A 12679-nucleotide genomic window follows, 5' to 3' on the forward strand; every position below is an offset into this window, starting at 1 on the left:
TTGCACCTAAGAACAGACTGACCTCCAAACAAATTTCTCACATTAACATTTTCTACTACAAAAGCAATGTAACCCTTCTGTTTCTCAATGGCAGGTTGGACAGTGCGCACAAGGGACTGCAAGCATGCATCATATTCAGCAGAGATGGTAAACTCTGCTTTACTTCTCCTGATCTAGTCTCTGCAAGCTATTTTTCATCCCAAGGCTGCCTTCCAGTAAAATGACTGCATGCTTTTTCCTCCCTTTCAAATATTTTTTCATTTTGTAACAGCTCTGTCTTAACTAGCACAGCTAACCTCCCCTTAGGTTATGAAAGGAACCGTTACTTATACTGCTGGAGAAAATAAAACATTTCTTAAAACTTGGCTAATGCCCATACAGGCATGACAGCAAACATTATACTCCAAAACCTATACTCCCTATAGAGGATTCTGGAGGTCAATTTGGAAAAGTAGGACAATGTTAAACCTTATAAATTTAAAAATCAGAGTTATCCAATTCAAATCTGAAAAAAACAACCCCTGATTTTCAAAAGAGAAGCCCGAGCCCTGTAAGTACTTCAGCAGACAAACCATAATGTATTTTCACATCAAACACTGATTCACCAGCTTTGAAGCTTAATTCAACTTTAAATATGTAAATGTTCTTGAAATGTCATCAGATGCACTGAGTAGCACGTACACACTTCTGTGTAAGAAAAACAGACTTATAATGAACTCAAATTTTAGACAAAGATCATTGAAAGGAACTCTAAAACAATGATCTACTTAATAGAATTAACTACACTAGCCAGTCATTGTGCACCTATGCATGGAGTACTGCATAAATGCAACACCTAAAAAAACTTGTAATAGTTCTTGTGATATTCAAGGAATCACAATTATAACTAATTGTTCATATACAAAAATATGAATAAGCACACATTCATGACAAGTTATAGCAAAACAAGTGTAATCAAGATAAAGGTAAGGTTTCCATAGTAACATTAACTGGCTTGCTATCCGCGTTTGTAAAGGGTTTAATTTTTCAATAATTACAAACAGCATTATGCTGAGGAACTCAGTCCAACTTAACTACATTGTAACAAAAGCTGTGGGAAGAGAATGCTCCCTTCTACTCCGGGAGAGATGGAAACATGCTGAGAGCAGAGATGGAAGGGGTGGGAAACCAAAGGCTCTCCCTGAGGCACCAGGGTCACTGCTCTCTGCAAGCTTTTGGGGGTATAGTTACCAGAGATCATTCAAATCACTGTTCCTTAGAATGCTTTTGCTACTTCCGGACTACTGAAATGGCAAATACAGCCAGGTACTGTGATGCTAAATAGCAGGCACCAGCCTCAATTACAGGGTTGGAAGTAAGCATGTTCAGATGTCCCAGGTCCATAAATATCTGAAGAATACATTGGTGAGAACTATGTAAGTCCCAGGTTAAATTAAATAAGTAGCACAACAAACTGGAAGTTTGCAGCAGAGGCAAGGAAAGCATGTAATTGTTGATAACTGCTAGCCTGCAAGTGATATCCCTTTGATCCCATGCTTCATTCATTAGGCACTTTCCAATTTTTAAATCAAGCAAGGCAGAGCCTACATTCTTGATCATCATACGGCCCCAATGGGTTCCTGGGAGTAGCTTATGCTGAACGCTGAATGAGGAACAGGCCTTGGGACCCCTCCCAACCCCCAACAAACATTTGGTTAAAGATATCATAGTGAATAGTTACTATCTACATTTAGTACCTGTAAGTGCTTACTTGCAGCAAGCTTGGTTTAAAATGTAATTTCTTATTTCTTTCTTTTGTCTCACAGATGCTAAAAAGGGAAATTTCATCACGTGCAATCAAACAGTAGATCTACAGATGTCTAATATGACATCCTGCAGTCCCAGCCAGCAGGAACAGACTGGAACATGGAACACATGGACCACCCCTACTATGTGAAGACATTTTACCAGCGGATTTGGTAAATGCTCACAGACTTTATGCTGCTCACAGACCTGTGCCAGGGCTGTGAGGAAGTTTCCTGGCCCCAGTTCTGGAGGAAACCTTGCTCTGCTCAGGTTCTTCCCAGTACTGTCCCTCCTGGTGTCGTTGCCTTCTCCCTAGATCTCCACCCAGTGCAATCCTACCTTTTTCCCCCATCTTATTCTTTTGCACATGAGTAATTAATTTAATTTCCCTTATCTATGTGTGCTTCCTGATCTTGTATTGAATAGCACCTCCTAGTCTGAACAACTGACACCACAGTGACAGCCAGACAAATTCTATTCAGATCATGAAACTGGGAACAGCTTAGTCTAGCTAGAAAGAATCTTCAATTTTGGATCACGCTTAGTGCAAACCCAAACTTTCATGGTGGGATGGTGTCTGTCTGTAATTGTATCTACAGCTACTCTAAGCTTTCATGCCTTGATCAAAACCACTGAATATACTGTTCATCACTCAGACAACTTTGAGATACCTCTATAAATTAATGAGACATATTTCACTTTCTAATTTTAATGTCGATACCTTCTGGCTATATTTTAATACACTATTACTGCATAAATTGCATAAGAATGCCCTATCATTTTGGGAGGTCAAGAATGAGGACATCTTACATTATGTTTACTTGCTGAATTCCTGCATAACTCAATATACCAAGTATTATCGCTATCATCTGTATCATTTGACAGTGTTCCATGAACTAGGTAATGCACTTCATCCCTATGACATTATGTTAATATTAATACAATCCATCAAGTTATATAGCCTTTAAAGAAATTTAGCTTTGATGATTTCTTTGTCTGGACTAAGTCAATGTCCTTTACTCAGCACAAAACCATGAGCTCAAGGCCTAAAGCTAGTGCCAGTTTTTAAATGTTGCTTCCCTGAAAACTTAGCCCAAAATTATTCCTTGTGTCTCTCTTCTAGACATAAGCAATTAAGACTTAGCCAACCAAGACATGGCCCCTTTGACTCTCCCCAGTAAGTCAACTGACTTCTAGCTTTCAGAGACTGTTCAGGAGCTGGCTGCATCTTGCTGGTTTAGAGACCAGGTCGAGATGATCTGTAAAAAGCTGCTTGTGTCTGACCACATAGATGTGACGTGCTTTATACTTGTAATGCATAAACCCAGCACTTTTTTTGCCAGAATACCCAGAGCATAACTTAGGTCCATACTTAATGCAGACAATTAGAATCTAAATTGAACTATTAACAATGGCTCATTGAATAAATAAAATACTGAATATCATGTCTGGTGTAGTTACTGAAATCAGTATCTCTGCCATGAAACATGAACATATGTTTCAGATTGTCAAGACAGCTTTTGGTTTAAAAAAAATAATGCTGTATTTCAGTGACTTAAAAAGATAAAATAAACGCAGTTATGGCCTTCCTGTAGTTCTGCCGGGAGTTAAACTTTATGTAGTGTTTGAATTTCCTCAGGAATTATTCCATAAAGATAATGCCTGGCTCATACTTACAAGTACTTCTGCTTTGCTGCTCAGTCCTTTTCCATAATCATCAGTTGCAATGACCTGAAACTTGAAATAAGATCTTCTCATATTTTTGAACAGCATAGCAGTTTTTATTAGCCCGGTGTAAGCTTCAATCACGAAACCTTCTTTACCATCCTTGATTGGAGGAATGATGAGTCTGTATTGCATGGCACTGTAATTCCCAGTATCTTTATCATCTGCCTAATAGGGAAAAGAAAACAAGCAGAGGCAAAAAAAGTAAATATGCATGCAAAGAATCATTAACCTTGCCCTTTAAATAAAGTCATATTGGTCCTGCAAATTTCTTCTACTCTGACATTTTAAATGTTAGATCCCAGAGAGTCAATATCGCTATTACTTCAAATGGTTCATTTAACTTTGATGCACACAGTTTTGCTCTTCCAGCAATTTCTTTCTCCTGTGTTGGCACTAAACTGCTAGAAAACAAAGAATAGAACAAAAAAAATTATAAATGGACTTTTCAAGTCTGTAACAAACTGAACAGGTAAGAACAGTTTAATTCTGAGAAACCTCCACTGGCAAAGTCTTCTCACACTAAATATCAAAGAAAAAAAAACTCAGCAGTGCAAGCCCAGTTCACAAACTTATATAACAAGAATGCCCTCCCTCTTCTTAGACATATTCTGCACCCTCACTGATTGTACCAAAAAAAAAAAAAAAAGGATTGAGTAGCATTCCATTAATGCTGCACATTGGACCTGATGTACAGACTCAGTGTAGAACAGAAAGCGGCCCTGGCATTCTCCCATTGCTGAACTGCTGCAGAATTAGGACACAGTACTGGCATCAATAAAGCAGCCCCAGGAGCTATGTTATTTCACCTACCTTGTGCCTAACAACCCTGTGTAGCCCTGTTCTGGCCTTTCCAGACCTACCCCGCTGCACAAATCATGCTCCTGTTCAAAAGCCAGTAACCATATTCAGATAGGAATGCTTTGGAGGACCCTTGTAATGCTTTCATGTGCTCCATTGAGGAAGGGGTCAGCAAGATGGCAGCTAATAACAGCCTGCACATTTGCTCACTCATTAGACTTGAGCACTGCCTCATCATCTGGGACACTTCAGCTTTTGTTAGCAGACTTTTATGAAAATATTGGCATAACTTCTTCAGCCTCTAGCTTAACCTAACATTGGACAGAAAAACATCCTTACCTTTAAAAAGATGCAGATCTTTGTGTAAAATTCATATTTCACAATGATTTAGAAAGAAAAACAATAATCACAGTCTAGTCAGGGTTTATGGTAGCATGAAGAGTTGTTTATTATGATACACCACAGCCATCTAAAAAAAATATTATCTGTGCAAGGTCATTAAGCCTTCAATAGATGGCCATTAATCACTAAATGTTTCCTCACCATCAGTAAACAAGTTCTATAAGGTGAAAATTTTCACTAACTCTTACTTTGTTTTTATTTTCAGGAATAGCGGTGAGGAGATGTAACAAGTGAATCTATGCAGCCCAGTGATTGCATTGTGCACCACCAAGTGATACCCATACCATATGAATAATCCAGGTACCCAAAACTGGATGTGTTTTTCATGCTACTCTGATTGGATTAAGATGGAATAGATTTAACTATACAGCTCTTAAGCAAAAATATCTGGGCTGGTTTAGCTAGAGATGGCAACTATGTTTCATATAGTATACCATTGTGCTGCAAAGCTGCCCCAAAGATGAGCTCCCACAATGACACTGGTGCCACTCATCACAGAGACAGACTGTCTTGCATCCTTTGTAAATGTTTTGATGTTTTGTTTTCCTTTACATTGATAAAACCTTATCTGGCTTGGCTGTGAAAAGCATAAATATAAAATGTGTTAAAGTGCTTTTGTTCTCTAGTTCTATAGCTTTTTTAAGGCTTTTAAACTCAAGATTACTACCTCTTGGGTGAATCTCAAACCCCTTTATTAGCATTTTTAGAAAAGATGGGGAAGGATATGAGATTTCTGAAATTTACCCCATTTCGTCAGTCAAATTTACCCTGGTTTGTTTGTCAGTAGGTAAATGTAATCAGTGAGCTTTTTCAGAGCACTCCTGCTATCCAACTGGTATGTGTGAATAAAACCCCAAAACATCACGGAGACAGCAGACGAGAGCTTGACAGGTGGATTTTCTGGACTAGACTCAATTTTGGCTTTCCTTTTGACAAGTAAATTGCTGAAGGAACAAAAAAATGTGAAAGCATACTATATGGCACAAGTAAGTGAGGAAATAGCTATACCTAAAAATCAGGTTGATATGCAAGTGCTAACAGTCATCACTTTTTGAGAGCTAATGTCAGTGTTCAGCACCAAGCTCAAGTCAGCCCTTTCAAGAGGTGCATAAATGACTGGAATGAACAACAGGTTACCTTCATGCCTTTAGCAACCACACTGACTTCAGTGACCTTATCAGATATTTACTCCCACCACAGTTTCATCTGATGTATTCTTGGATTAGTATATTGTGATGATCATGTCCAGCTCCCCAAGGCCCACCCAGCTGCTCTCTCACCCCCTCCTCTACTGGATAAAAAAGTTTATAGGTTGAGATAAGGACAGGGAGTTCACTTACCAATCACAGTTACTGACAAAACACACTCAACTTGAACAAAACTAAATTAATTTACTGCCATATAAAAAATATTTGGTTGGTGAGAAACAAATGCAAAAATCAAAACACCACTTCAGCTGTGCCTGGCCTCGGGACCATTGGAAGGGGTTCTGCCCAGCCTGGGACAGACTCAACCCCTCCTCCCAGAGACCCCTCAGTCCCTGCCTGGGCACAAGCATCCTGTGCACATATAAAATCAAGTATTTCACTTCAAGTACCTGTTCTTAACTAAATGCAAAGGAAATCTTAAAATTACAATGAAAGATTCCATGTAATTAGTATTACTAGATTGTTACCACTAACATTACTAAGGAAACATTAAAAAATGGAATAACAGAAATAAAACACCTTGGAAATATGCAAACTGTAGGTTAAAGAAGCATTCAAAGTGGCTTCTCTTGATGCCTTTTTGCCTTTTTGGATCAATTTTGCAAATATGTTGTAAGAGAGCTTTGGATCCTCCATGTATTCAAAGATGAGAGCCTGCCTGTAGTAGGATGGGACACATGACTTTGTAAAGAATAATATTTGATGCAATTAATCTAGAAGACCACCTATGTGCTACCTGAGAGACAAGCAATGAACCTCTTTGGAAATTATTTCCTGGTAATGCAGAGCAGCTAATTTAAAAAAAAAAAAAAAAAAAAAAATTACTGTCTTGCCACATACCTAACAAATCACAGTGTGCATGCATTTAAGCATGCATTTAAGCATGTACTAAGCAAGTACGGCTTCTACAACACAGCTTAGGCTAAAGCCACGAACAATACAGAAAAGACCAGTCTGACAAAACCCCCTGGCTTATCCACACTCAACTTCATGTGTTGATAATGAAGCTGGGGACAAAAAAAAAAAAAAAGTAGATCCTATAATCCCATGCTGCATGTGTTTTGGCACGAGGCACACAGTGGCAGGTAGGAGAGCAATATATGATTTGTATCCTTAGGGGTCTTCACTCTAGTGAGAGAGCATTTACAGTGACTGCCTAGCTAGCTGCCAAAGGCTGTCCGGAGGTGCCCTGCGAGATGTGCATTACACCTGTCCAATAAAAAATCAATTTCTTTGTTAAGATGGATTTATTAGGTTGCTTCAGTGGGGCCACAAGTATATCCTTCTTTTTTTTTTTTTTTAATATTAGCAAATTCCATCTCAATATAAAGATACAGCTTTTAATAGTAGTTCATTTCAATAACAACAGAAACCATAGAATCATAGAATAGTTAGGGTTGGAAGGGACCTTAAGATCATCTAGTTCCAACCTCCCTGCCATGGGCAGGGACACCCCACACTAAACCATGTCACCCAAGGCTCTGTCCAACCTGCCCCTGAGCACTGCCAGGGATGGAGCATTCACAACTTCCTTGGGTAACCCATTCCAGTCCCTCACCACCCTCTCAGTAAAGAGCTTCCTCCTTACATCCAATCTAAACTTACTCTGTTTAAGTTTGAACCCGTTACCCCTTGTCCTATCACGACACCCCAGCATCCTTATAGGCCCCCTTCAGATACTGCTATGAGGTTTCCACGCAGCCATATCCAGGCTGAACAGCCCCAACTTTCTCAGCCTCTCTTCATACAGGAGGTGCTCCAGTCCCCTGATCAACCTCGTGGCCCTCCTCTGGACTCGTTCCAACAGTTCCATGCCCTTTTGATGTTGAGGACACCAGAACTGCACACAATACTCCAAGTGAGGTCTCATGAGAGCAGAGTAGAGAGGCAGGATCACCTCCTTCGACCTGCTGGTCACGCTCCTCTTGATGCAGCCCAGGATACGGTTGGCTTTCTGGGCTGTGAGTGCACACTGCTGGCTCATGTTCATTTTCTCGTTGATCACAACCCCCAGGTCCTTCTCTGCAGGGCTGCTCTGAATCTCTTCTCTGCCCAACCTGTAGCTGTGCCTGGGATTGCTCCGACCCAGGTGTAGGACCTTGCACTTGGCATGGTTAAACTTCATCAGGTTGGCATCAGCCCACCTCACAAGCGTGTCGAGGTCCTTCTGGATGGCATCCCTTCCCTCTTGCATATCAATGGATCCACACAGCTTGGTGTCATCGGCAAACTTGCTGAAGGCGCACTCAATTCCACTGCCCATGTCACCGACAAAGATGTTAAACAAGACCAGTCCCAACACCGATCCCTGAGGGACACTACTCATTACTCGTCTCCAGCTGGACATTGAGCCATTGACCACAACTCTGCGTGCGGCCATCCAGCCAGTTCTTTATCCACTGAGTGGTCCATCTATCAAATTGATGTCTCTCCAATTCAGAGACAAGGATGTCATGTGGGACAGTGTCAAAGGCTTTGCACAAGTCCAGGTAGATGACGTCAACTCCTCTGCCCCTGTCCATCAGTTCTGTAGCCCCATCATAGAAGGCCACCAAATTGGTCAGGCAGGATTTCCCCTTAGTGAAGCCATGCTGGCTGTCACCAACCACCTCCTTGTTTTTCATGTGCCTTAGCATGCCTTCCAGGAGAATCTGCTCCAAGAGTTTGCCAGGCACAGAGGTGAGACTGACTGGTCTGTAATTCCCCGGTCATCCATTTTCCCCTTTCTTGAAAATGGGCGTTATATTTCCCTTTTTCCAGTCATTGGGAACTTCACCTGATTGCCACAATTTTTCAAATATGATGGCCAGTGGCTTAGCAACTTCATTTGCCAGCTCCTTCAGGACCTGCAGATGGATTTCATCAGGTCCCATGGACTTGTGTACGTTCAGGTTCTTAAGATGGTCTCAAACCAGAACTTCTCCTACAGTGGGCCCCAGGTCTTCATTTTCACAGTCCCTGTGTCTGCCTTCCAAGAGTTGGGTGGTGTGGTCAGAGCATTTGCCAGTGAAGACTGAGGCAAAGAAGTCATTAAGAACCTCAGCCTTCTCCAAATCCCGGGTAGCCAGTTCTCCTGATAAGCTTCCAGAGAGGGAAATCAGAGAGAAAATCAGAGAAAAAGTTTCCCCTTTGCCCTGGTTTTGGCTGGGATCGAGTTAACTTCCTTCCTAGTAGCTGGTGCAGTACTGTGTTTCAGCTTCAGTTTGAGAATAATGCTGATAACACACTGATGTTTTTAGTTGTTGGTTAGTAGTGCTTACCCTTATCAAGGACTTTTCAATTTCTCATGCTTGGCCAGTGAGGACAGGGACAAGAAGCCAGGAGGAAGCAGAGACAAGACATCTGAACCAAACTAGCCAAAGGGGTATTCCATACTACAGCACATCATGCGCAGTGGGGAGTTTACCCGTAAGGGATCGATTGCTGCTTGGGTCAGGCTGGATATCAGCCAGTGGGTGGTGAGCAACTGTATTGTTCATCACTTATTTAGTCCTTCTCTCTCTCTATTTCCTATTATTATTATTGTATTATTATTATTACTACTACTGTTATTATTATATTCTACTTTTAATTGAAATTATTAAACTGTTCTGAACTCATGGGTTTTTACACTTTTTTTCCAATTCTCTTCCCTATCCCACTGGGGAGGGGACTGAGTGAGCAGCTGCATGGTGCTTAGTTGCTGACTGGGCTTAAACCACAACAACCTTTAGTATTTCACGCTTGTTTATGTTTGCAACTAAGGACAAACAAATTTTGGAAACAAATTAGGGTATCAATATCGCAGGCACAAACGTTAAAGTCAGTCTTTCTGAACAAACATCACAACACTACTGTAGCTGATGAAACTCTAGTGAAAGAGCGATTTTGAAATTTTAAGCATGCAGTCTCTAAAATCCTGCAGTTCAGATACCCAAAGCTGGTAGACAGGCTATGAGTTAATTTTCAAAGTTGAGAACTCAGAGGCACTCCAGAGAAATCAATGCTATTTCCACCCCAGAAATCACATACACACAGATGAGCAAAGCCAAGTGCAAAACAGCCTGAGGAACTTGGAAGAAACATCAGATTCCAATTTCAAATATTTTAACTTTGCTCTTTCCATTTCCCCCTCTTTCGCCACTGTTTATACTTTCTTCAAACTTAACGAGAATTCATACAACATTCAGCTTTTCAGGAACACCAGAGAGAGCTTGTGAGCTGCTGACATTAATATACCAACTTCTTTAATACACAGCAAGGATGTTTGCTATTCTTGTAATTTGTCCAGAAGGTAAATATTCTTGACACTTCGTTACGAAGAGATACACAACATCTCAAGAGCTGCATTATGACTGTCAAAGAAAAGAAAGACCTGTCCTTAATATTACAGCAGCATAACTTCCTTTTGTTATGTGCAAGAAATACAGATGTCTCCTAAATTCTGCTGTGATTGAGTACTGATAAATATGTATGATTTTAGGAGTTACCAGACTAAATTCAACCCTCCTGTAACTGAGCATAAGCATGCCCACATAAATAGTGTTTCATGGCATCACCATACGCTGCCTCCAACCCACAAAGGAAGAAGCACAACTGTTAAGGTGCTCTCCAACCCCACCAGAAGAGCATGTCACACCAGCCAGGTATCAGCTGAAATATGCTGCTCTTGGCCCTAACACTGAAGGCATTTACCACAGTCATTAGCAGGTTTTTTTTATAATTTTATTGGCAGCTATCTCTCTTTGAGACAAAAAAGACCAATAAGCCAAGTATTCCTGATAGCTACATCTCCTACACAAGGACCTTCAGCACAACTTGCAGCAAATCATTAGAAATGTTAAAATTCCTGGCACTGCAGAGGCAGCAGAGACACAGAGACAGACACAGTCAGTGCCGGGTTCTAATTCAGCCCAACACTGCAGTGGCAATGGGACGAATTGTACAGCTCCTTTGCTGCCAACAAAAAGTGCTTTTAACGTATCACTTGCCTTAAACCAGAGAGGAAGCAGAAAGGTACTTTCTTTTTAGTTTAATTTTCACCCTTACAAGGACTGGCAGGGAAATAAAGCATTAGCTAAAGTCTGGAAATATATAGGACTCACTAAAGCTGAGTCAAGCTGCATGTCTGTAAGACAAAAAATGAAAATATATGAGCTGAAAACTAGAAGTGGTAGAGATCCCTTTAGCGCTGCCTCTGTAAGCAGTAACAGTTTGTCCAAGTATATATGTTTTTTCTGGTGTAACTGGTGTAACTAGCACAAGACTCGGGTTTCATTTGAGCACTCAACACAGCAGCTACCCCTAAAGGCTGTCCAAATATTTCACAGCTGGGAAATCTGGTGGAAAGAGGTCTATAAAGGAGGTTAAGTTTGAAGAACAGATGCCAGGAGACGCAAAGCTACAAATTTCTAAGAAAGTCAGTGGCAAAACAAACTGATGACAGTGAGTTCAAAAGTGCTAGAGACAGGTAACTCTGTGAGAGAGCACAGCAGTGAAGAAATACAGAGAAGAAAAACAGAAGAGGAAAATAGCTACAACAAACTTGCTGGTTTAAGTGTCCAGCCTCCAAAACAGTACAATGGCAAATGTGACTTCAGAACTGAAAATATTCAACAATCTGTAAATTCCAACAAGCAAAAATGGTCTTGTCCTAAAACGTATTTTATGTGCCAGCAACTGATTGGAAACAGTTGAACCTGCCATCTGCTACAAAGGAAAAAAAATCCCTAACAGCTCTATCCCATTCATTTTACATGCCCTGTTAGCATCCTCAGTTTCATGATTAAGGGTGACTTTGCTAGTGAGACTGGAAACTGTTTAAAATTAACTATTGCATTTAAGCAGGTAGTTTGAATTTAGCTCATGCTGATAATGATAAAAACTGTAATTGTCTTATGACTGCAATAGCTTCAGGAGTTACAGTTAATGAAGATTCGAATGCTCATACCAAGCAAGCCACTGGCAATTTTGGTGACAATATCAGAGTATTATTGCCACACAGCATTGCTCTTACATGTCTCTCTGGGTGAGAGGATAAGTGCCCTACTGTAACACTGTGATTGTGCAGCCACATAATTACGCCTCACGCTGACATATTCCCTGAGGAAATGTGCAGACTTGAGAAATGTAAAATAGTCACATTTCATGAGAGCCGAATGGAGCCAAAGATAAATTAATTTCTGTTTTAAATGTATCATTTGTTAGGCACACTTACAAAGGTACTACAACAAAGAGGAAAAAACAGACTCTACTAAGCATATTGCTGATCTCTGCCCAGCCCAATCAAGTAAGCTCCAGCTCCACAGAAACTTGTAAGAAATATAGGTAGTAACAAAAAGTGAATGAGAGTTCACTTTTTCCTCTGATGGTGTCGAAAAACCCAAGTTGTGGAAACACGTATCAGTTTTGATAGGCTGTCTTATGGGAAAAAATGTTGAGTAAGAGATGTTCCCAAACTTGTATTTTGGGAAAAAAAAAAAAAAAAAAAAAAAAGAAACATTTGTACAAAATTTTTTTGCTGTGCCATAGCTGTTAGTGCTCGATAGAGTAGATTTGCCACTTTGCTCTCATGAGACCCCACTTGGAGCACTGTGTGCAGTTCTGGTGTGCCCGGCATACTAAGGACATGGAGCTGTTGGAGCAAGTCTAGAGGAGGGCCACGAGGATGATCAGGGGGCTGAAGCTTCTCCCATACAAAGACAGGCTGAGACAGTTGGGGCTGTTCAGTCTGGAGAAGACTGCATGGAAACCTCACAGCAGCCTTCCAGAAGGGGGCC

At 40.7% G+C, this 12679-nt stretch overlaps 1 protein-coding gene across 3 annotated transcripts in view; it reads right to left on the bottom strand.

Annotated features, from left to right (window-relative positions):
• The window catches only part of PCDH15 (protocadherin related 15), a gene marked incomplete at both ends in the record, with an annotated part of 382058 nt that overhangs the window by 48202 nt on the left and 321177 nt on the right, over nucleotides 1-12679 (bottom strand). For all 3 annotated transcript variants that reach the window (XM_080620329.1, XM_080620327.1, XM_080620328.1), the window contains one exon: nucleotides 3463-3678. In XM_080620329.1, the coding sequence (XP_080476455.1) occupies nucleotides 3463-3678 (216 nt within the window). The remainder of the gene's footprint in view (nucleotides 1-3462; nucleotides 3679-12679) is intronic.

The sequence above is a fragment of the Psittacula echo genome (genome assembly GCF_963264785.1).
Source record: "Psittacula echo genome assembly, chromosome: 6".
NCBI lineage: Eukaryota > Metazoa > Chordata > Aves > Psittaciformes > Psittacidae > Psittacula > Psittacula echo.